Below are 23,972 nucleotides of genomic sequence, written 5' to 3' on the forward strand. Positions count from 1 at the left end.
GTTTTTCCACAGTAGGGACAATGCATGAAGTCCATCATATAGGAGGAGGAGGAGATGGTGGTGGTGGTGATGGCCCTGCCTGGAAAGAAATGGAAACCTTAATGTAGAGGTTGTGAAGGAGTAGGAAGATGGGGAAGGAGTGGGTGGTGCTGGAGGTGTCTATGGTTGCGATGCATGTGTACACGGAGTCCATTTACACTTTTTGAGAACTTGTTGCATAGGTGGCAGATATAAGGTCCGTCCGTCCCATGAACATCACGAATGTGTACACGTACATTGGATACACATGAGAACACTTTGCCACACTGCGGACATTGTGGGCCCACTGACTGCAGTTGCTCACTGACAATTGATGATGGCGGAGGCCGGCCTGCAAAACGAGAAGACACTGCTGAAGGGACCTGTGTTTCAGACACGTACGTAACTTCACAGTCTAAAGCCTGCAATCTTCTGTCTCAGCACTACAGCACACACACACATATCACGACTAGAAAGCAACAATTATACAGTGCTCTGCTACATTCAGCTATTATCACAAGCTATGATCACTACTAATCCACCCCATGTCCACCATATATTGATTGATTGACGACTCTTCTACTGTATAGTCACTGGTTATCGTATCGCCTGTGATTCCTGTGAATGTGCACCCTCAATGCATTCTTATTTTTGGCCGGCTTGTTGCAAATGGGGCACCAGACTGGGCCACTTGTAGTGTGTATGTCCCTGATGTGGATGCGCAGGCTACCTGCGCAGGAGAATAGTTTCCAACAGTGAGGACATGGCAGGCCCGAGGATACAACACGGCCTGGAAAGAGACCAAAGGCCAGTTCTTAGTCTTTCTTGCGAGGAGGATGAGGAGGAGGAGAGGAGATGGGTTGAAGAAGCTGGTGTTAATTACGATGATGTCTCTGGATGTGCATTCTTAACCCAGACTGACTCTTTGAGGGTTTATTGCAGTGCGGGCACCAATACGGGCCACTATTGTCATGGATGTCTCGGATGTGCGTGCGCAGGCTGCTAATGCACGAGAAGGTTTTCTTACAGAAGCTACACACAACGAACCCAATGTTTAACCTTCCTGTAAGAGAAGATAAGGGGCTCTTATAAATGACTGTTGGAGGTGGTGGTAGGTGTGTTACGGTAGTAAATGGAAGCTGCGGCTGTGGTGGTGGTGGTGGGGGTGGTGGTAGTGGTGGTGCTACTATTAGAATTATGGTTGTAACCCTTCACCTTAATGCCTGGGTGTTGCCTATAGGTGTGCGTCAACAGCGAGTTCTTCGTGCGGAACACTTTAGCGCACACGACGCACTTGAACTGGTAGTATACACCAGAGTGCATGTCGGCTATGTGTTTTCGCAGGTTACTGCGGTGCCTGATTACTCTGCCACAATATGGGCAATACAGGCTTGAAACGTCTGAGGCCAGGCTGGGCCCTGCAAGAGTGAAAACATCCCACTTAGAGAAATTTATAGAGGTGGTAGCCTTCGAGGAGGAGGAGGAGGTGGAGGAGGTGGAGGACAGGAGGACAGGAGGAGCAGGAGATACAGGAGCAGTGCTAGTTGCAGTGGTGTGTAGTAGTAGTAGTAATAGAAGTTGTAGTAGTAGTAATTGTTGTAAAAGTTGTAGTAGTAGTTAGTAGTAGTAAAGTAGCAACAGAAGTTAAGTAGGAGAGTGGTGGTGGTAGTAGTAGTAATAGTAGTAGCAAAGGAGCAAAAATGGATTGACTAATTGAATGATACACATTAATTTTTCATCCATTTAATTGACAAAACTTACATGACTTTCACATGAACATTTATACAGTACAAATAGATTTATTGCAAGAACAATGAAATCACAGGATCATAATCCTTTGAACGTCATTCCGGACTAGGAAGTTCTTTCTTTATTTTTGTTTTTTAAAAGACTGCAAACTGTCAAAAGAGAAAAGCACCAATGTAACTCCTCTATGATCAATAAAAGATCCACGAATAGTAAGCGTTTGTGGTGGGTAGTTTTTCTTTACTCTTTTTCTCCTGTTTATTTTTTTTTAAATGTATATACATATACAAGTATATATTTATAAAGATAGCTCACTAGCTATTTACAATTGCCCCCGGTATTTCAGTTTTTTAACATCGCACCATTGGCAGTAACAAGAATAAATAGGAAATGACCTTAAAAAATAAAAATAAAAAAAGACCGGTGAATCCAGGTCACAACCCCATCGTCTTCCTTCTGAGACCAGGTGATTTCAACGCACACTAAAGCACTTCCCCCAAAAAAGAAACCAAAGTCACGCACTCCACTCACTCGCGCTTTCTCTCTCTTTCTGTCTCTATAACAACAACCCCTCCTCCGTTTCTTTCTTTCTTTCTCTCTCTCCAAATATATATAATATAATAATCTCTCACTTGTATCTCTCTCCCTTCTCTAATTAAACAAAAAAAACGAACCCCTTCAGTCTTCGGCAAATTTTTAAAAAAATATAATGAAAAAAATATATATATAATGATTCAAGAGTCATCACTGTCCCTCTACTTCTTTTTCTTGATCATGTCACAGACTTTGATGGCCGGATGTGTCTCTAGGAGGTGTTTGGAGAATGAGCGGCGGCAAAATGTGCTAAAGTCACACACTGTACAACTGTAAGGCCGATTGAAGCGCACTTTGATCCCTCCTGAAACGGTAGGAAAAACCGGCAATCAGAGTCTGACCTCCAACAAATGGCCTTTTTTTTGTAATTTTTTTTTTTTTACTGTGTATATTTTTTTTCCTTAAAAGTGTATTTCTCTGGGATGTGTGTCTGTGTATACATGTGTATAGTGCGTGTGTCTGTGTCTGGGCGGTTGTGGTGGCTGTGTCATTTCATTTCATTTTTCTTGAGTTCCCCTTACCAGTCTGTGTAATGAAGTAATTTTGACTTTTTTTATTTTTTTTAACTTATTTTTTGGACTTGTGTTAGCTTCAATAACGCATGAAAATCCTTACTGAGGACTAAAGCCTGCTGTCACTTTATCAGATATAGATATATAGATATATATATATGATATGATAATTTAGCTTTCCTTTATATCAGTTCATTTTATATGATATATATATAGATATATAATATAAAAAGAGTACGATATTCCTGCAGGAGGCACATATGAGACTCGGGCTAAAAACCTTCGTCAAGATGATATATAATATAATATGCATGTCAGGGTTTTTTTTATTTTGATATCATTTTAACTTTTTATATATATATTAAAATTTGCTTTTGCAAAATGAAAGTTTCGGGATTGGTGTTACTTGTGTCACAGTTCACTCTACACAGGTGCAACTGCCATTCACCTACCTGCTTATTAAAACAGCAAGTTGGGTGGGTACAAGCATTCTTCGTTATATGTATATATTTTTTTAATCTCAACAGAAAAAAAATTTACCTTTAAGTGATTCAAAGAACAACTTGTTTTTATTTTTCTTGAATGCTGATCTCAAAGAGAATTAAATTTCAAATTTCAAACAGGGTGATTACAAAAGACTAAAAAAAGTCATCTTTCCAAAAAGTGATACATTCTGACTTGGGAAAATGAGGAAAAAAATTTATGGACACATAAACTCCTCGAGGAGCCAGCTTTGCCTTCAAGATTGGAATTGATGATTCTATATGGAAATCGCCATGGGAAACAAACAAAGAAAACAAACAAACTCACTGTTTTAAGGCAGTTGCGCGAGAAGCATCATGTCTGTGGTCCCTCCCCCAGCGCGCGAGCGGCAGAGGGGGAGGGAGAGAGAGATGACCCTTCCCGTGGGTTCACTTACTTCTCTATATGGTTAATGTATGTATCAAATGGACACTACAAGCCAAACACCATGAATAAAAACAGATAATGAATGTATGATAATGATATATGAATTTCTGAGCCAGCATCCAGGACTTAAACATAGGCAATATATGGAGAAATAATAACAAGAATGGCAGTAGTCATCATAGTAATATTGGACTAATAATCATAATCATAAATGCTAATGGTGTTTGGTCATGGCCCAACCAGTAGCAAATGCAACAAAACAAGACCGCAAGGATCCCAAAAGAAGGAAGAGAAGAAAGATAGAACTACAATAAATTAGATACGAGCCTATATATATATATGTCATATATATAGTCCAGATGGGATATGAAAACAAAATACATGGCCAGCCCCATTCTCTTTTGATATCTTTCCTTTTTTTAAAAAAAGAAATGGAATGAGAAGAAAAGAAGAACAATATAACAATGACCACCAATAAACTACTTCCTAAACTATGCAAGACAGGAGCTGATTGGGCCATTTTGGGAAAAAATTCTCTACATCAACATAAAAAAATAATACATAGGAACTAAATATTATATCAAACTACAATATTCAGTTCATGTCCATGAATAAATCAAGCAATAAATGGTTGGAAAATAGGCAGAGTCCATGGCTTTACCATTACATTTCCTGCAACATCTTACAATGCTTATATAAGTGAATTTACTTCAGACGAACAATTTGAACTGTGCATGAGTACTTATATATATGGCTAAGCACATACACAATGCCCATTCACCACGACATATGTATAAATATCAATTATAATAAGAACGACTGACTGAAAACAAGTCTGGCATATCGGAGATCTGTGTGCGTGTGTGCCGATTCGACATAAACCAGAGGAATGAGTGATGCCCCAAACTGGAAAATAAAAAAAACCTACGGTCGACTTGTGTCGATCAAACCATAACAAAGCCAGACCCCGTTTGAATAAATGCTGACGAAAGCAACGTCCCCATGAATTCTCCCTCACGGACAGTGCCACGGTATGGAGTGGCAAGTCCAAACAAAACTTAACCCCCCCCCCACAAATAATCTCGTCCCCTGAAAACCCTCCCAAAAACATTCTCCTTGATGCTGGTATGTTCCTCTGGTGTGCAAGCAACTCCCTCCCCTTAAATAGAAACTCTACTTTCGATGTCCCCTCACGACACGCCACTGGTATTGTTTTCAATCATTCGCCTGGACCTTTACAGTCTTTGATCATCTGAATGACTCAGGGAAACCAAACTCATATCAAAAGTCACTGAACTAATTAATTAACAATGCGTTGCTAAGTCCTCTAAACTAAATTCTTGGTGCAAAAACCAAAAGGAAGAACCGAACTCAATTTTAGTAAACAATCTCTAAAACGATATGCCGATGGTACTTCAAAGCAATGATTGATTCATTTAAATTTAATGTAAGAAAAATTAAAAATAATATTCAACTCAAACGATTATGCTTGAGTCTCCTAACTACTGACAAAATCCAGCAGTTATCAGTTAGTTACTGAATATTTCGCTGACAGTTTAAAATTAACAGGCGCATCACGAATCAAATAGCAAAACTCTCTAAAGCAAATAACTGTCTGTCTCACGACGTAATCTTGACTACCGTTAAATTTACCTCTATTGCTGAATAATAATAATAATAATAATAATAATAATAATAATAATAATAATAATAATAATAATAATAATAATAATAATAATAATAATAATCGTAAGCGCACTATAATTCTACAATATCTAAAAAAAAAATTGCAAATATAAAAAAAAACTGAAGACCGACTAAAAACTAAAAAATAAAAAAAAAAAACACAAACAAAACAAGAGAGACTGTGAAGGTCCAATAATATCAACAGAGGCACCGATTTCGTACATACCTTGGCTGGCATCTTGACTAGCAGCACCTTGTGACATGGAAGGACCCGGCAATGCCGAGATCCCCGGAGGAAGGCCTGCGAAAGAACCCAAAGAAAAAAAAGCTATTACTCATCAAGTACGATCAAGAGGATCATAGGCACAGTGTCTAATTGTCACGCAATTTAACAGATAATGAATGACTGTTCTCGGGCAAGAGTTCAATGTTCAGACTCAAGGGGATATTAGGCACAGTGTCTAACTGTCACGCAATTTAATGGATAATGAGTGACACTGTTCCCGGGCAAGAGTGCAATGTTCCGACTCCAGAGGATATTAGGCATCACAGTGTCTTTTTGTTGTCACGCAATTTAATAGATAATGAATGACACTATTCCCGGGCAAGAGTTCAATGTTCCGACTCAAAGGGATATTAGGAACAATGTCTTTTTGTTGCCACGCAATTTAATGGATAATGAATGACACTATTCCCGGGCAAGAGTTGAATGTTCCGACTCAAAGGGATATTAGGCACAATGTCTTTTTGTTGTCACGCAATTTAATGGATAACGAATGACACTGTTCTCGGGCAAGAGTTCATAGTTATGGTAATAAGCATAATATGTTTGTATAATGAATGACACTGATTCCGGGCAAGACTTCATCGTTTTAGTAAGCTGCCTGGTATATTGGATACTTTGCCAAAACACTTATAAATCAAAAGGATAATTTTTCTTAAGTCCTTTACTGACAGAATAGTAGGTACATACCGGTAAGGTAAGCAAACTATTTGATATTTAACAACCATAACACGCAGTGATCAAAAGGGAGAATTTTTCTTAATCAATCCTTTACTGACAGAATAAAAAGTATTTAATTGCAGCCTAATACATCTGATAGTTGACCAAAATACGAATCCGTCAAAAGAGGAAGTTTGTCTCATTAATCCTTTATTGACAAAATAACATGTATTTAAATGAAGGTTATATATTTGATATTTGGCCAGAATTTACCAAAAGGGTCATTTTCTTAATCAATCCCTAACTGACAGATAAGTATTTACTTAGATACTTAACAAAAACACCGATTATTCAGGAGGAACTTTTTATCAAACCCTGACAGAATAATAGGTACATAACTATATGAAAGTTTAAATGTTCCTTCAGAAACGGCAAAGTAAAAATATGATTAAGAGATCAATCCAGCATATAAGGACGTAACTTGCAGAATATAACAAGTATTAAACTAAATGAAAATTTAAATGTTCCCTTCAGAAACGGCAAAGTAAAAATGACTATGAGATCAATCAAACGAGCACATCAAGATACAACTGACAGAATAGCAAGTATGTACTTGCAGCCTAATAATAATTAAAAAGAGGAACATTAACCTTATCTATCTCTTCCTGACAGCATATCAAGTATTAACAAATTGCAATTTTAAATGTTCCCCTTCAGATATGACTCAGCAAGAAATACGATCGGATATAAGAGAAAAAAATTTATCCCGATTTATTTCTTTCCAACATACTGCTACAGAAATAAAATGACTGCCTGCAACCTTTGTAATAAATAAAATATGAGAAAATAGTTTCAATAATGAAACAATGCTTACTTAGCACTGAAATTCCCGACCTATGTATGACAGAATACCCGCTATCACAGAAAATCAATCTAACATTACTCTTGACAAGTAATTAACGAACACAAAAACAAGAAATTGATTCTATGCCCTTCCTTCAGTTTTTATCAAATCCGGAAAATATCGATATTTGCAATGTGAAGAATTGCACTTTTATTGACATCTCAACATCATTACGTGGATTAACTTGAAACGCCATCAGAACATTACCCCTCTTTTCAGTAAAAAAAAAAATCTCGTGAATTAAATGAGACAGCAAGTCACTAAATCATCATGGTATCTTAATTACCACTCGATGACAAATATCCTAGCAAGTTTAATATACGGCGTCACGATACACAAAATGGAACCCTTGTAATTCAATGGGCAACTTAACGAAATATTCATCTCCGCAACAATACACATACATATATACATACATACATACATACATACGCCAAGAGATAGCTGACAAAATTTGGATATGTCAATGAAACTGTCTTAAAAGATTATGCTGATATGAGAATAAAGCTCATATGAATATATTGGATTAGAAGGCAGACTAATGTTAGTAATGATGCCATTAGGGAAATTACGAAAGTTCCATATGCATATGAGATGACGAAAGGGAGATGGAGATGACATGGACATGTCCTTCGAATAACCCTTGGGAGGATAGGACGAGACTGTTCCAGCTGGGATTCTGCAGGTAACCGAAGACTTGGAAGACCCAGACCAACTTTGAGGAGTTGAGTAGGGAGGAAGGAGATACGCAATTTGTGGAAGATTACGCACAGTAAAGACATGAGTGGTGAAATTTCAATTGGATTGGATTGGATTGGATATAGAATTAAGGCCAGAGGCCTAGTGCTGGAACCTATGAGGTCATTCAGCACTGAAACGGTAATTGACAGTAAAAGGCTTGAAAGGTATAACAAGAGCAAAACCTCGCATTGCACTATAAATCAATTGTTAACAGAGGCTGGAAAGTAAGATGGAAGAAAGGGAATATGAAAGGAGGTACAGTAAAATGAACGAAAGGGGTTGCAGCTAGGGGCCGAAGGGACGCTGCAAAGCACTTTTAGTAATGCCTACAGTGCACCGCATGAGGTGCACTGAGGGAACTATCCCCCTACGGGAGTTGAAATTTCAAGAACGGACCCACATAGATAACTAATAACCGGCTGACCTTAAATTCGGATTGGTCACCGCTAATGCAACGTCCACCACCAAATTTCCCACCAATCCCCAACCAAGCCTTCTAATTGGTCAACTTATATTCTATTATAACTCATTTTTATATAAACACCGCTGTATTTTTACGCTTATTTTATGCTTACGCTTTCCAATAAATTCCAGGTAACTACCAGAATTGCATATTTTGGGAATGAATTACACCCAAAGGTAATTACAATCCTGGCCGGAGCAGGAACACTATTTTATAATTCCCTTGGGTATAAGTTATTCCCAAAGTACAGTGAATCCAATGTTGAATGATACTCGTGGCCTAATATTTGTGAATATAAAAACATCACGCGTGATAAGTGACAAAAATTTACACGCATACATTTTTAAGTATCGAGTCTAAACTGGCTACGACAGTAATATCTTGGGCTCAGCGAGCGTGCAAAGCCACTGAAATTTCCAATGATCATCACTCTTTTAAAACCCACAGGTTTAAAATGCATGCTACGTCTCAAAAGTGCCTGTCACTGAACCCTAATTTGTACTAATAAAAGATTTCTCTCAACTGCAAGCAAAATGAATAAAGTTACCTTCTGCAACAGACCCAATTTATGCATATCGACATGTGCAATGATTCTCTCTCTCTCTCTCTCTCTCTCTCTCTCTCTCTCTCTCTCTCTCTCTCTCTGTGTGTGTGTGTGTGTGTGTGTGTGTGTGTGTGTGTGTGTGTGTGTGTGTGTGTGTGTGTGTGTGTGTGTAACACTAACAATAACCCAGAAAATTTATTTAATGCTATAGAGAAATGAGTTCTGGCTAACTGGCTGTGATATCTGCTATTACATACTATCATAAATACCAGAGTCACTTAAGTAAAGTTATTTTCTAATCTCTTAGAGGTAAATTGTTCCTGAAATTTATCTAATACTCCTTATACATAATTATACATAATACCACACATGTATTAATGAAGGTGACAAGCTAAACCGACTGGGCCAATCCATCTATCACTGTTATTACACCACCCTCCAAATTTCATCCTAAACACAACTTCCCTCTCTACGGTAGTCATATTTCAAACTAATCTACATATCGTCATACTTTCTTCGCTTTTCAAAAGTATGACCATATATCTGGCTTCTACATATCGTCATACTTTCTTCGCTTTTCAAAAGTATGACCATATATCTGGCTTCTACATATCGTCATACTTTCTTCGCTTTTCAAAAGTATGACCATATATCTGGCTTCCTATATACAGAACGCATACATTACAAAGACCGTGGTATAGCATCACTGGGTTACAGGTCTAGGTAAGGAGAAATGACACTTTGAAGACCAATGGTTATCCCTCTATAATGTCCAAATCTAACACGATATCACTTCTGCTCTGCCAAACGCAACCCTGATCAGGCACTGCAGCATTGCATTTCTGTCGCACGATTTAGCGTCCTGTCACTAAGCTACCGGAAGTTCCATTTTAAACATGTATTTTACTAGTGCTGGTATTTTCACAAAATATTCAGTCGTTTTTTTAATCACATTCTTCGCCTAAAAAAAAAAGCTATACGTATACTTTTATTTTGTTGCTATTACACGGATACAGTCTAATTCTTGATAATACTAAAATCACTGCTTTGATTTCCTAACAGAGTAGCCGTACCTTTGATGTGTCTCCTAAGGATACCAAGTTACGTAAGCCCCAAACAATAAGCTATATAGTCGGGTGTTTCTCCTTATAAACAAATCTATTGGTGATAATGATTTCCAGAGTGAGCGGCTTTTCAAAAGGTGCGACGGCAGTCTTATTCAAAATGATTACGATATCCCTTCAAGTGTCTTTTCCGAAGAATCCGCAAGCTGGCGTAACAGCTAAGGAACACTCAATAAATACGACTCGTTCCAAAACGAAATTAGCGAATGTGATACGTAAGAACCTGCTTAAATGACAAAGCTCTATCCGCCCCGCAACCCCCCCCCCCCTCCTAATCTAGTCCTCCACTCTCACCAACCCCTTAACCCTTTCCTGACGCCTTGGCAACCTGTCCTCCACAATTATTACTCAAAGTCAAGAAGAGATTTACATTACATATGCTTTACAAGGAATATACCAATGGGTCTTTGGATACGAAGAAATTGATAAATGCTAGACCTCTCAGAGGCTCTTGAGTCTTTATCAAACCCAAACTGAAACATTTACGATTTAATACTTTTTAATGTAAAATATTTTAGCACGGACTTTACAGCAAGTACCTGAGCCATTACCACCTACCTGTACTACTGTAAATGCACCAACCTTAATCATTCCCACAAAAGGCTTCTCGTTCAATCACTACAAAGGATATATTTCTTCTACTCTGGTACTTAATACCAGGAGGAAATTTATATATATAATATATATATATATTGTATATAATTATATATAAATATATATATATATATATATATATATATATATATATATATATATATATATATATATATAGATAGAGATAGATAGATAGATAGATAGATAGATGATAGATAGATAGATAGATAGATGTGTGTAAAGGAAGTAGCAAATAAGCCATTGATTATGTCATTTTTATTTAATATTAACATGGAAGCCATTTTGTCTCAAGCTTGGTTACCAAATTCATGCGAGACAAAAATAGGTTCATAACCACCCATATCAACTTTATTTTAATCATGCCCTCTATTATATATAAATTTACTATTCGGTAAAACACTTTTTTTTACGTTCGACGGAACTGTTATAAGAAATGAGGAACGAGTGAGATGGAGAGAATCTGCCCAAGTAGGAAAAAAAAATAATCTTTGAACAGTTTATGGTCCATAAAACTTCTTTCGAATGAGAATTGACTTCGATGTTGAATGCAAAAAAAAAAAAAAAAAAAAAAAAAAAAAAAAAAAAAAAAAAAGTTGATTTTTCTATTTCCTATTCTTGCTTCGCAATCACTACATAAACCATTCAAACCAACTAATGGATCTGAATAACCCTCAATCGATAGTTTACTTCTCTACCAAACCCCATAAAAACACCTATCATCAATAATTTCATTCTCGAGACCTCCTGGACCAAACAGACAAGACAAATTTTCCGAAAGATACCAAATTGCTTCAACAAATGAAAATGGACGTATTGATGCGCAGAACAGATAAATTCCAACGCCCAGAAAATACTGCAACCTTCTACCAGAGTCTTAAGTTCCATTCAACGGACGTACCAAATTAGCTCGAACCTAACGGAAATTAATACTTCCCGAAGGATAGAAATTAAAAAAGACATTTTTTGTTTCAGTAAAAGAAAATATTTCAATTCTGTACTTCCCAAGCCCACATGAATTCGTGATTCCAATGTCACAGTTAATTTCCGCACCTTGCGACATAGCATTCAATGAAATTAACCCTCCAATAGTCTCCAGAAGCCAAAATACACGTGTCAAAAATGTATTCCTATCTATCAAATTCGTCAGGATATAATACAATACTCCTACTGGTCGCGACTGACACCACTCAGGGGGAGCTGCAATGGGATCAAAGTCTTTTTTGCAATAACAAAAATTATATAAAACCTCAAACGTGATTTGAACACTGCAACGGCCCTGTAATGAGATGTACAATCGAGACACCCTTGAACTGAATGCGCAGGGGGAATGAGGGGCGAGGGGTGAGGGTTGAGAGGTGGGGGAGGGAGGTGGTCTACCAACCTCATCCCATATATACTAAACCCTTCCCGTTCTTTGCGGCAAGGAAAATTCTGGAAATTAAGATATGTCCACATTACAGTAAAATGTCATAAATACATGTCGGAAACATGTCGCATTCATATCACAATCGAGTTCAAAATAAGGCAAGGATCTTTAAGCGGAAAACGAATCTTTGGCCACTTCTGGATAATTGTATGAAGAACTGGTTAAGACTACATTTTGCATTTTGGTAACTTATATTCAACCTGTTTATGAGGTGTGCGAGAAGCTGCCGACTTGCGTATATTACGTGTTTAGTCGGTATATTACGTGTTTCACTGTACTGTGGACGTACGCTTACAATAACTATACCAGAACTTGTTACCTGAAACTATTCTATAGAATAGTTCTGGTGTATCACGGAAAAGCACATTTTTTTATGTAAGTACATGTTCATTAGCAATGCATCAACCACTCCACATACACAGGATCATTCACTGATTTCCATGCACGCACTCTCATGCTTCCTGGGCATTATTTATGGCCTTCCTTATCAGAAGCTCTTTCACATTTATTCAGTTTTTTAGGTCTGTCTCACTTCCTACTCTCTTACTACCTATCACTTGCAAATTATTCACTCCGTTCACCGAACTTTTACTGACTTCAACATATCTCAATTTTTCTCACCCTTCCAGTTCCTCTTACCCCACACCCACACAGCTTCGGCCTTTTTTCTTTCGAACTGCATTCAGAACCTCATTTTCACTTCCATAATGGGGAGCTGGTTCAACAATACCCTCTAGCAATCCCATCCTGGTTTCCATAGGCACTCCAAGTTCTTCCAAATCTTCTGCAGGGCCATGCGAGTGTACCTTCCCTGCTCCGCCTATTCTGTGACTCACCTCTGCCCCCATCATATTACATTTACCCCCAAAATACCCAAATGAATCTAATGTTGTCCTTCTTCCACCCTATCTATGAACATTCATTGCTGCATCTTCCTTGTTACTCTTCGCCCTCAGTTAATCACACCTCAATTTCAGCTTTCTCTTCTTGTAAACACAAAATCTTTGACTAACTTCTGCGGTTTCTCTTCACTACACCCAATTAGTACTGCCTCATTTGCAACTATCAGCCATTCCGCACTTCAATTTTTTATACCAAAACTTTGCACCTACATCTACTGACCTTAATATTTTCGTATCAGTAACATAACAAACCTGTCGCCGACCCATTATTACATGGAAACAGATGTTCTCCGGTCTACTTTGATGAACGATTCGCTATGTAACAAACGTTCAATCCCAACCAAAAATTATTTCTGTACTATATACCATCCACAATCTCCAAATTTATAAATAAATATATATATATATATATATATATATATATATATATATATGTGTATAATATAACTGGAAAACTCACAGTGCAAAAAGTTATTACGTGTGTGTGTTACCCTTATGTAGAAAAATAGTAGTAGTCACAGTGCTGTACAATAACTGCAGAGACGGTGATCTCATGACTGACTGATTGATTTTAGCTAATAAACTGTCGTCACAACATATGCAAACACTTCCCCAGCAACAGAAGATTAAATAGGGTTAATAAGCCTAAACGCACAAATCGTCGTCTTTCCAACTACCTGCCCAATGCACTGCGGCCCCTAAGAAATTTGCAAACACACGTGCTTCTACGATACAACAATGCAACTCCATGGGCAAAGCGCCTCCTTGGTCTCCATTTTGTTCCTTTGTAATTTATGACTAGAATCACCCTGCCTTTTTACCATAACTTCCAATCTCTCCACACAGCCAAGCTATATGCTATATCAAGACTATCACTATTTCCCAGGTATATGCAAACAATTCATCGCGGCAGCTTTACATTTATTCCACTAATTTGCAAACAAACTATCAAACTTGTATACTTTCTCAACCCATTATCTTCCATATCTTCCAAACATTCTCTGCTACACTCATCCTCCACCTGTACCTTCTTCGGTACCATTTAATTCCAAACCCCGTCAACTACCTCCATTTTCGCGCCATCTGTACAAATTGTTGATCTTCCACTCTCCTGCTTCAATTTTCCCCCTAAAGCTGAAATACAGCTCAAGTTAATTTCCAGCTACTCCTCTCACATAAAAAAAAATTTCTCACCGAGCTTCAATATTTCTTCTAGGCAAAACCATTTTGACGCTATCATCTACAGTCTTTCAGGCACTCAAAATTTCGGAGAGAACCTCTTGTACATAGATCTCTTCTTCCCCTTGACGTATCTCGTAATTCTAAACGTACAATCACTAATCAGCCAAAGGGTCCCAATGTAACGTTGTCTGAAATGCATCCAGATTGTTCCTACTACGTAAATTTTAACATGTTTGGTCTTAATTATAAAAATTCCCAATCGCTCATCAACCAACACCTACAGTATACAACATACAATCCCTACGTTCTTCGTCATCAAAAATGCTTGAAACTCACACGCTCTGACTCATATTCACCAAAAACAATTTCATTAACTGAAAATCCTCCTTGACTATTATATTCGAACTTTTACAAACCAAGATAGAATCTCTATCTGTCTGTCCGGCAAAATCACATTATTTTTTTTTCCTCCAAACCTTATAAACTATCTTACCTCTTAATTCCTTTATTCCATAGGAATCCTGTCTACTAGTGACGACATCCCTGAACATCTCTAACTCTTTATCAGCTCCTACCATTTCTCTATCTTCAATCCTTGCCTACTAGTTGATGTAACTCATTTATAAAGCTAACGAAGTTAAAACACAATTAGTATCCTATAAAACCATCTAGCAACAGTTATTCTTTTTGATGTTAAGAGTAAATACTTATCACTAAATCTCTCCTATTCTTAATGTCCACCGCACATTTTTGTCTTATACAACGATAAAACAAATTTCCAATAGCATAAAATTAGCTACCCCTCTATCGTTTCAAGGGTCTAATACAACAGATATGATAAATATATGCTTACAAGCCCAGTACACCCCGCAACTTTTTTTTTTTTTTTACAATTTGCCATACTGGATAACTCTACTTCACAAATACTCACGCCAACGGCCATTCAAACATTAAAAACTTATTTCTTTCACTGTACACTTGCACCACAAGGACAGACTACTGTACAGACGGCCATAGTGTAACTCGCGTACATATGCGCATAAATACACAAATATAATAGTTGAAGTATGTTTTAAATGCATATTAATTACTTAAACCGATATTCAGGTTGCGCGAAAAAATGTACAAAGCCTAGAGCACCCAAGAACCCAAGTTTACAAGGGACTGGATATGACACTAATGTGCAGATAAACAGGTTCGCATGGGTTGGGCCGATTTGATGGCAACAAGAATTAGCTTCGAGGATTTAACACAGAGCTTTCTTAAATTCTGATAGAGCCGAAGTTTAAAGTTGCCAAATACAATGTCCAAGCAGTCCAGATAGCAAATGATATTAGGAACGAAGTACAGATGACAGCAAAATAAAAATGGCCTAAACTTTCGCAAAGATCGAGATATCCAGTATGCTTTGTTTGGTGAGGCTGAGTAGATGAAGGAAAGGGGGGAGAAGGAGGGAGAGTAAGAGAGCAAGAGTGTATGGATGTGCCAAATATAAACAGTGAAAATTAACACACAAACACACACAAAACAAAAAACAAGTTAAAAGGAGTAAAACGAAAGTCAGCCAAATATAATGTGAATAAAAAAATAAGTGGCAAACTAAGTGTGAGGTGGTACTTTTCAAAGAATATACAGTAATATTTATGGACATGACGCTGGAACCAAGAACTCTGTTAGACGTTGTAAAAAAAAAAAAAAAAAAAAAAAAGGCATTCAACCTTTGGCAAAAGACAGCATAGATAGAGGAGGACAAGAAGAGAGATGCGGATATGCACGAATCCTAAGTAGTCAAGAAGAGAGATGCAGATATGCACGAATCCTAAGTAGTAAGTGCCACAGCCAATCATGTGGGAAGAATCGTATTAGAATCTCTACCCAGTAAAGGGAAGATTGAAAGTCTGGGAGAGCAAAGGTGATGGTGGAATGTAAAGAAAGGTGACTGGCAAAGTGCACAAGAAGTCAAAAGGGAAAAGCAAAATTAATAATACATGAAAGAAGCTTGGCATTGTGACAACGGGATCGAAAGAAAGCGTCTGGGGACGTTAGGAGATCCCCTGAAAAGATGCAAAAAGGAAAAGGCTCAAAGTAATTATGATAAACAACCAAATCTGCTAACAGCAGCTGGAGAACTATTAACGGAGATGACAGTAACATATGAATGAATTATAACGAGAGAAATGGGATAGTGAATGAGAAAAGACGATGCATTTGTGTGGAAATTATATAAGAATAATACTCAGAAAAGATGACAAAGGAAAAGCTGGAAAAAAAAAATACTTGCCAGTTTGACTCAACAAAGGCAGTCTTTACAATAAAATGTGGCAACCACAAAGGTGTCAAGAGATGAAAAAAGTGGTTATCCGATTATTTTGTGGGCCTCAGCCAAGGCATCTGATGCACAACCAAGACACGTTCTAGTACAGAGTACATGAGCTGCGTGAAAGCAGAAGGTATCAGCTAGACTCATTAAGTTATAGCGATTCATTGTACATAAGACAAAGGTGGAATGATGGAGTAATGAAAGGTATAACAAGAGTCTGAGATAACTGTTCGTGTACATTATGACAGCAATACAAAGTTGGGCGGCGGCATGTTCTCATTTGGTCAAGGTGACCCATGGGTGGGTCATTTTAACTTTCTGAATACATTTTACGTTTCTTCTTATAATGAGGCAATAACGATTTTTTGGACGTTCTGAAGACCAAGAGATACCAATGCTTTTCTTTCCTTTGAAAGTAAGAGGGGAGATTTTCTCTGAAGGGTCAGACTTATTAAATATGCAAAGCACGCTATGAATTCAGTATATGTATATGGTTGTTATAAAAACTAAAAAACTTATAAGCAGTGAAAAAGAACTTTAGTCTGTAACCCACAGGTATCCAACAAAGCAGTAAACAACAAAATCAAGTGACTTCTGCATTGTAATACATCTTTGGATCACATACTATAATTTTCAGCGAGCCATTTTGCAGTAAATGGAAAAAATAATTCTAATTAACTGTGTCCCTCAAGTGGGTCACAAGTTTTCTTTTATCAAAAGGTAGAGGCTGAACAGGCAAAAAAGAAAAAAAATATATATAGAGAGAGAGGCTGAAGAGACCACGACAACACAACTTTTACGTTGATTCTAAATAACTGGGTACGAAAGTGACAATACAAAGGTTAAGCAATGGGGGGAAGACAGTCTTGTCTGATCGCACAAATGTTTAAAAGACCGAATTGTGAAAAGAAGAGATCTGAAAAACAACGTGAGGCAAAAATAAAATTTAAAAAAATTGGTGATTGGAAAGAAAACAAGTGGAAAAAGTACAGTTGAAACGGCGGCATTGTGGATGTTGCGAGAGTTATATAGCTAATTCAGTACTTTGCACCGAATTAAACAAAAGGGTCGCAAGAGATGGTCAGGATTGCAATTTACCTGTGGCAGAGAATTTCCAGTTCCAAAATCGTGTAAAGAAAAGAAAAAAAAAAACACAAAAAGGATAAAGAACAAGGTTGTGGTGAAAAGGAAGACCGTAGAAATATGGAACGTTTCTAGAAGCTTGAGGAGAGAGAGAGAGAGAGAGAGAGAGAGAGAGAGAGAGAGAGAGAGAGAGAGAGAGAGAGAGAGAGAGAGAGAGAGAGAGAGAGATTTTAACCACCCAGAAAAAAAGATCTTAATAATGAACTGAGAAAATGGAAAGAGATATTAACTAGGAACAAAAAATAAAAAAGCATCTTATTAATGAACTGAGCAAATATTTAAGATTCATACACTGCTCTGTGCAATTTTGAAGAGGTGTGACTGCAAATTACCCCACGTTCAAGGGGGAGGAGGGGTTTCATACTCAAGATCCCTATTCAAATGAGAAAGAAGACGCTGGAAGAATAATAAAATACGCCGGACGCGTGATGAAAATGGTACACAAGAAGAGTTTGGATGAGTAGTAAATATAAAAGTAACAGGAAGAACACCAGTAAAAGCAATACAGTCCAAGGTAATAATTCGGGGAGAAAGTGAAAAAGAAGGAAAGGTGATGAGAACTTATCCATTGTCTAACCCCGTAATGGAAAACCAAGCATGAACCGATGACGATCGTGATATAATTTTTATTTTCGGAACTACATTAACTATCGATTCCACTCAGTCCTGCGGTGATCATTTAATAAAATACACAGACGTACATACATACATATATATACACATACATATATATGTAATATACTGTATATACATATACACACACGGGAGTGGTTGTTTTGTGTTCGCGAATATCGTTTAATATCAAAATCACTATATTGTACCTTTGGAATTATAATTAATTAATAAGTGTACCAGGCTTCGAAACTGGACCTTTGTTCAGGTGAACTTACCAATTATAATTCCCGTGGCGTGTAAGGTATAATGAATTTGATATTATACAATATTTGTGCTTTATTATTTGTAACAAACTATACATTATATATATATATATATATATATATATATATATATATATATATATATATATATATATAGTGCTGCCAATAATAAAGCACAAATATCATATATTATCAAATTCATTATATATATATATATATATATATATATATATATATATATATATATATATATATATATATATATATATATATATATATATATATATATAAAACTAGAAACGCTGGGACATAATGTACTTGCAACTGCAACATAACTAAACATTCCTGTAATTTTGATCGAATACAACACACACACACACACACACACATATATATATATATATAGAGAGAGAGAGAGAGAGAGAGAGAGAGAGAGAGAGAGAGAGAATGGATGAACAATACAAGGCTAAGATTAACGGAACGAAGCGAAAACACTTGTAAAATTATGAGTATCAAATATCTCAAGGTTACATATGATTCACCATCTGATATCACCCAAGTGCTCTGGCGAACATTAATTAATTTTGGGTACAAGCAAATTGTAACACAAGACAAAAAGAAACCGCAACACATCCTGTATAGCATCAACAAGAAAACAAAGGAAATAGCCCACGGTAATATTCATGTCTGTACGATTGTAACTCCACAAACATTAGTTGAGTAATGGACGCAGGTAACGAAGAAAAAGAAACTGTGCATAAATACTAACTCACGAAAATAAAAGAAAACCTATACAGATTAAAAACTGAAAACTTGATGTAAGAGAAACAGAAAATGGAGTGATAGCTGTTTCAACAGAAACAAAGAATCTCATACTTAAAGAAAACTCGGTAAACTTAAAAAATTAGTAAAGCTCTACACAATTTGTAATGACTGCATTTTAAAACGTGACTATGAAGGCCAAGTCACAATTCTTTCCAAAAGAGATATATAATTTAGAAAAAATATTCACCTACTGCTAAGGCTTTTTTTTTTTTACCAATCATACGGTAAGCATTTTTTTTTTAAGCTGGATGAAGATTGCCTTCTGAAGAACATGGCAATGATACCAAATTTGTACAAGATATTCATCTCAAGGTTGGCTCACAGAAAGGCTACAAAATGCATGGTAAAATCAATGACAGAAATAGTGGGTGTAAACGCATAACGCGCCAAATACGTCTACCCAAAAAATTTAAAAAAAATAATAATAATAATTATAATAAAAAAGAAGACTGCGCTTGCATTGTTACCTTACTGATTACTATGCTTTTAACCAGAAAGAATTCTAACGATAAATTCTGCACGTAATTTTTATTACTAGCCTTTCATACAGATTACTCTTTTATTTCAATATTATACTCTCTTACAACGTTTCTCTAGATAAATCAAGTTCAGGTGACTTTTCGCAATCAAATTCCGTACACGAACCTGAATTCGGGCCAACACCACTTAATGATTTCAACACCACTAAATGATATTCAAACTAACTCTGAAAATCTCCTCCTCGATTCCCTAAATACTCCAGATCTCAGTGACGAAGACACATCATTCTGATAACAAAAAAAAAAAAAAAAACATAGGTGTTGCTAATAATCACAGTAACCTGAGGGAATACATAACCCTGTATCTTTACGGCCCGAGCGTTATCAAAATCAATTTCCGGATATCAAACACGTCCACATGAACATCGAAGGTAATAATTTTCATTAATGTGTTGCATTTAGACCAGGAGCGAAAGAGGGAATCCAAATTCTTCCCATGCGCAGCTACAACTAATTAAACCTGATAGCAGCGGCCCTTGAGTGTTCTCCGACGCAGATGTCACTGAAATAAACTTTTAACCACCGTGTCATATACGGTAAGCTGTGATGTGGAGACGTATTTCCAACTCAACACTTGTACTCTATCTATGAAATATGGCCGCAGAGAATTTCCACACCTAGATAATTACCTCTTGGATAGACCACACTAATCGCAGCTCGCTGGCGACCAAAGCTAATCGCCCTCAACCCCACCCAAATCAGAAACCCATGATGGTAGCACACGTATTACAGAAATTCATTTTACCTGAGTTCAACATTTAACACTTGAGCAGTGAACACCATAAATCAATTACACAAAAGTCGTCAATTCATTTCCCGGAATAACCAGTCCTCGTCACACTTCAGTGTACCCACTACCATTTCAAAATGTTTCCCTTCTAACCCAGATTCCTCTCTCTCTCTCTCTCTCTCTCTCTCTCTCTCTCTCTCTCTCTCTCTCTCTCTCTCTTTCTGGTCGGGATAACCATAATTAAGCTTCCCTCTTCCGAGGAACAATATTTAAATAATAAGTCTTCTATTGAGCTTATGAACGCTTTCACGCTTAAAGAGAAAGACGCTTTAGACTGCCAATTTTTAAGGAATTAATATTCAGTAACCGAGAGAGATAGAAACTTAATTTGCCATATTTTCCTGCAATATTACGCCCATCCCATTGATTTTACCGGTAAGGGGGTAAACTTAGCTTCTACAGAGATAAATAATGGAATATATACAGACGAACACACCGAAGTCCACAAGCGGCTTTTGGCGAGTAAAACAGATTAGCCAAATTCATTTCCAATGTGCGAATAATGCGATTAAACGTCTGATTAACTATTTTTCAAAAGATCATTATGGGGAGAATCAAAGCAACATTCACGCTGTTAATACCGTTATTCATGCATTGTGCTAAGTAATCAAAAAAAGAAAAAAATATGAAAAAAGTGGCACTGACAAAAATATCGAAACACAAGTGGCACCGACAGATAAAAACTATAACTGACGACAAGGATAACTGAAAATTGGTAATCTCGCCCTCAGAGAGAGAGAGAGAGAGAGAGAGAGAGAGAGAGAGAGAGAGAGAGAGAGAGAGAGAGAGAGAGAGAGAGAGAGCTACAAAATACAGCAACGTGTTTTCAGTCTTTCATTGCACCTAAACATTTAATTTCGATGAGCTTTTAAATGACTCAGCCAATGGGACGAAGAAACAAACAGCCAGTAATTATTTCAGAGCCAAGCAGTGAATGTGGGAAAATGCAGCTTGACGGGTGTTGCGAGGCCAAATAATCAGGGAGAGGTGTTCTCCCCTTGAATTTAGAAAGAAATGGTGACTCAGACAGCACCTATAAAAGGACAGGTGATACTGGCAGTCAAAGAAGAGGGTCGAGTAGCATGGAAAGGGTCATTGGCATTTTTCCTTTAGACAAAACATAAATAATATAACACTTTTCTCAATCGTATTAGCATACTCAATGTTAATGTAATTTAGTCCACCTAATTCTGGTACGTCAGGCAATAAGATTTTTTTTAATGCTCTAGAAATATTTAACACAAGCACAATATACTTGTGAAGATTATTAATAACAAGCGTACGTTTTCAAGGAGCAAACAGAGAAGTAATGAATTTCAACAAGCTTCCGCACAGTACAAAGTTCTTCCTGGCGAAACAAATTAATAAAATATTACGACACAGGCTTATAAAAAGCTACTAATGGACAGGACCCCGCTAATACATAAACGAAATCCGACCATGGGAGAAACACCTTAGCAATGGTTGCAATATACTGCTCGTGGGTGAAAATCAAATTTTGCCAAGAAACTGACGTGAATTTTCTTAACTGACACCACAAACCAGCCTCCAAATAACACAACCACCACACCCACCCTTGAAATGACAGTTGGACTAAACAAACATACATACATTACTTCATTTTTTATTATATATCATATATATACTGTGTATATATATATATATATATATATATATATATATATATATTATATATATATATATACAACGAATTAATATTGATGTGCAGAGACACGAAATTTAACTATTGAGAGAGAGAGAGAGAGAGAGAGAGAGAGAGAGAGAGAGAGAGAGAGAGATTCCAAGAACATAATACTGTACGTTAAACATCATGCCACTGTTATCGTGAATTATTCAATACAACGCCTTGTCAATGAAGCTTCTTTCCTCGTCTCAGCAAAAGCAGCCGGGCGTAAATCCTAAATTTAAACTAGTCAAATTAACACACACGTTCACGTAACAAAAGCCGAACGTTTTCTCTTCTCAGAATACTACTTTAAAACTAAGAAAAGCGGAGAGCGCATACAAATTCAACATCGCCCTCTATATTTGCAAACAAACGAAGTCTGCCTACCGTAATAAATTGCAAGAAAAACAGCTACTGCAGAGACTGCAACATCTGTTACACTTCCCATGGATGATTATTATGCATTTTCAAGTTTTACTGAAACTACAGATACAGCAATTTCACAGTCTATTATACAGACAGAGCATTTTCACGTTTTACTGAAACTACAGATACAGCAATTTCACAGTCTATTACACAAATACAGCAATTTCACAGTCTATTATACAGACAGAGCATTTTCACGTTTTACTGAAACTACAGATGCAGCAATTTCACAGTCTATTACACAGACACAGCAATTCCACAGTCTATTATACAGACAGAGCATTTTCACGTTTTACTGAAACTGCAGATACAGCAATTTCACAGTCTATTACACAGACACAGCAATTTCACAGTCTATTATACAGACAGAGCATTTTCACGTTTTACTGAAACTACAGATACAGCAATTTCACAGTCTATTACACAGACACAGCAATTTCACAGTCTATTATACAGACAGAGCATTTTCACGTTTTACTGAAACTACAGATACAGCAATTTCACAGTCTATTACACAGACACAGCAATTTCACAGTCTATTATACAGACAGAGCATTTTCACGTTTTACTGAAACTACAGATACAACATTTTCACGTTTTACTGAAACTACAGATACAGCATTTTCACGTTTTACTGAAACTATATTTTCTTGTGGCGACGAAACGGTAGTGAAACGTCTAAGTACCTTCAGGATTACATTTACACATTTCTAGATTGTAAACAATCTTACTTTCCTTTAATGGTCATAAGTTTCCTTCTACATAATCTCCTCTTGCGTCCTACATGATCTTTGGATATTTAATCTCGATAACTTTTTCCACTGCAATGTACCTTTCTAATATCTTAGGTAAATGCGAGCTGATTTACTGAGTGACTCCAATAACATAATAATAATAATCTAAAAATTCACTCATTCGAGCAAATCATGTTGAACCATCTCAAATAAAAAAAAAAACTGGAGACATTAAGAACGATTCTAAATAGCCAGCAAACCCCTGAACAAACTGTCCATACTTACAAAAGATGCAATTAAATTATACCTGATCCACTACTC

The 23,972-nt window shown here is 36.8% G+C and overlaps 1 protein-coding gene across 29 annotated transcripts in view; it reads right to left on the reverse strand.

The window, feature by feature from the left end:
- Nucleotides 1–23,972, reverse strand: part of LOC136850738 (protein abrupt-like) — a 340,568-nt gene that overhangs the window by 267,401 nt on the left and 49,195 nt on the right. For 28 of the 29 annotated variants that reach the window (XM_067124657.1, XM_067124655.1, XM_067124654.1 and 25 more), the window contains exon 5: nt 5,692–5,766. In XM_067124657.1, coding sequence (XP_066980758.1) covers nt 5,692–5,766 — 75 coding nt within the window. Of the gene's footprint in view, nt 1–1,087; nt 1,437–5,691; nt 5,767–23,972 lie in introns of those variants that run through there. The other variant, XM_067124661.1, reaches the window with a different exon arrangement.

The sequence above is a fragment of the Macrobrachium rosenbergii genome, chromosome 22, assembly GCF_040412425.1.
Source record: "Macrobrachium rosenbergii isolate ZJJX-2024 chromosome 22, ASM4041242v1, whole genome shotgun sequence".
Classification (NCBI taxonomy): Eukaryota; Metazoa; Arthropoda; class Malacostraca; order Decapoda; family Palaemonidae; genus Macrobrachium; species Macrobrachium rosenbergii.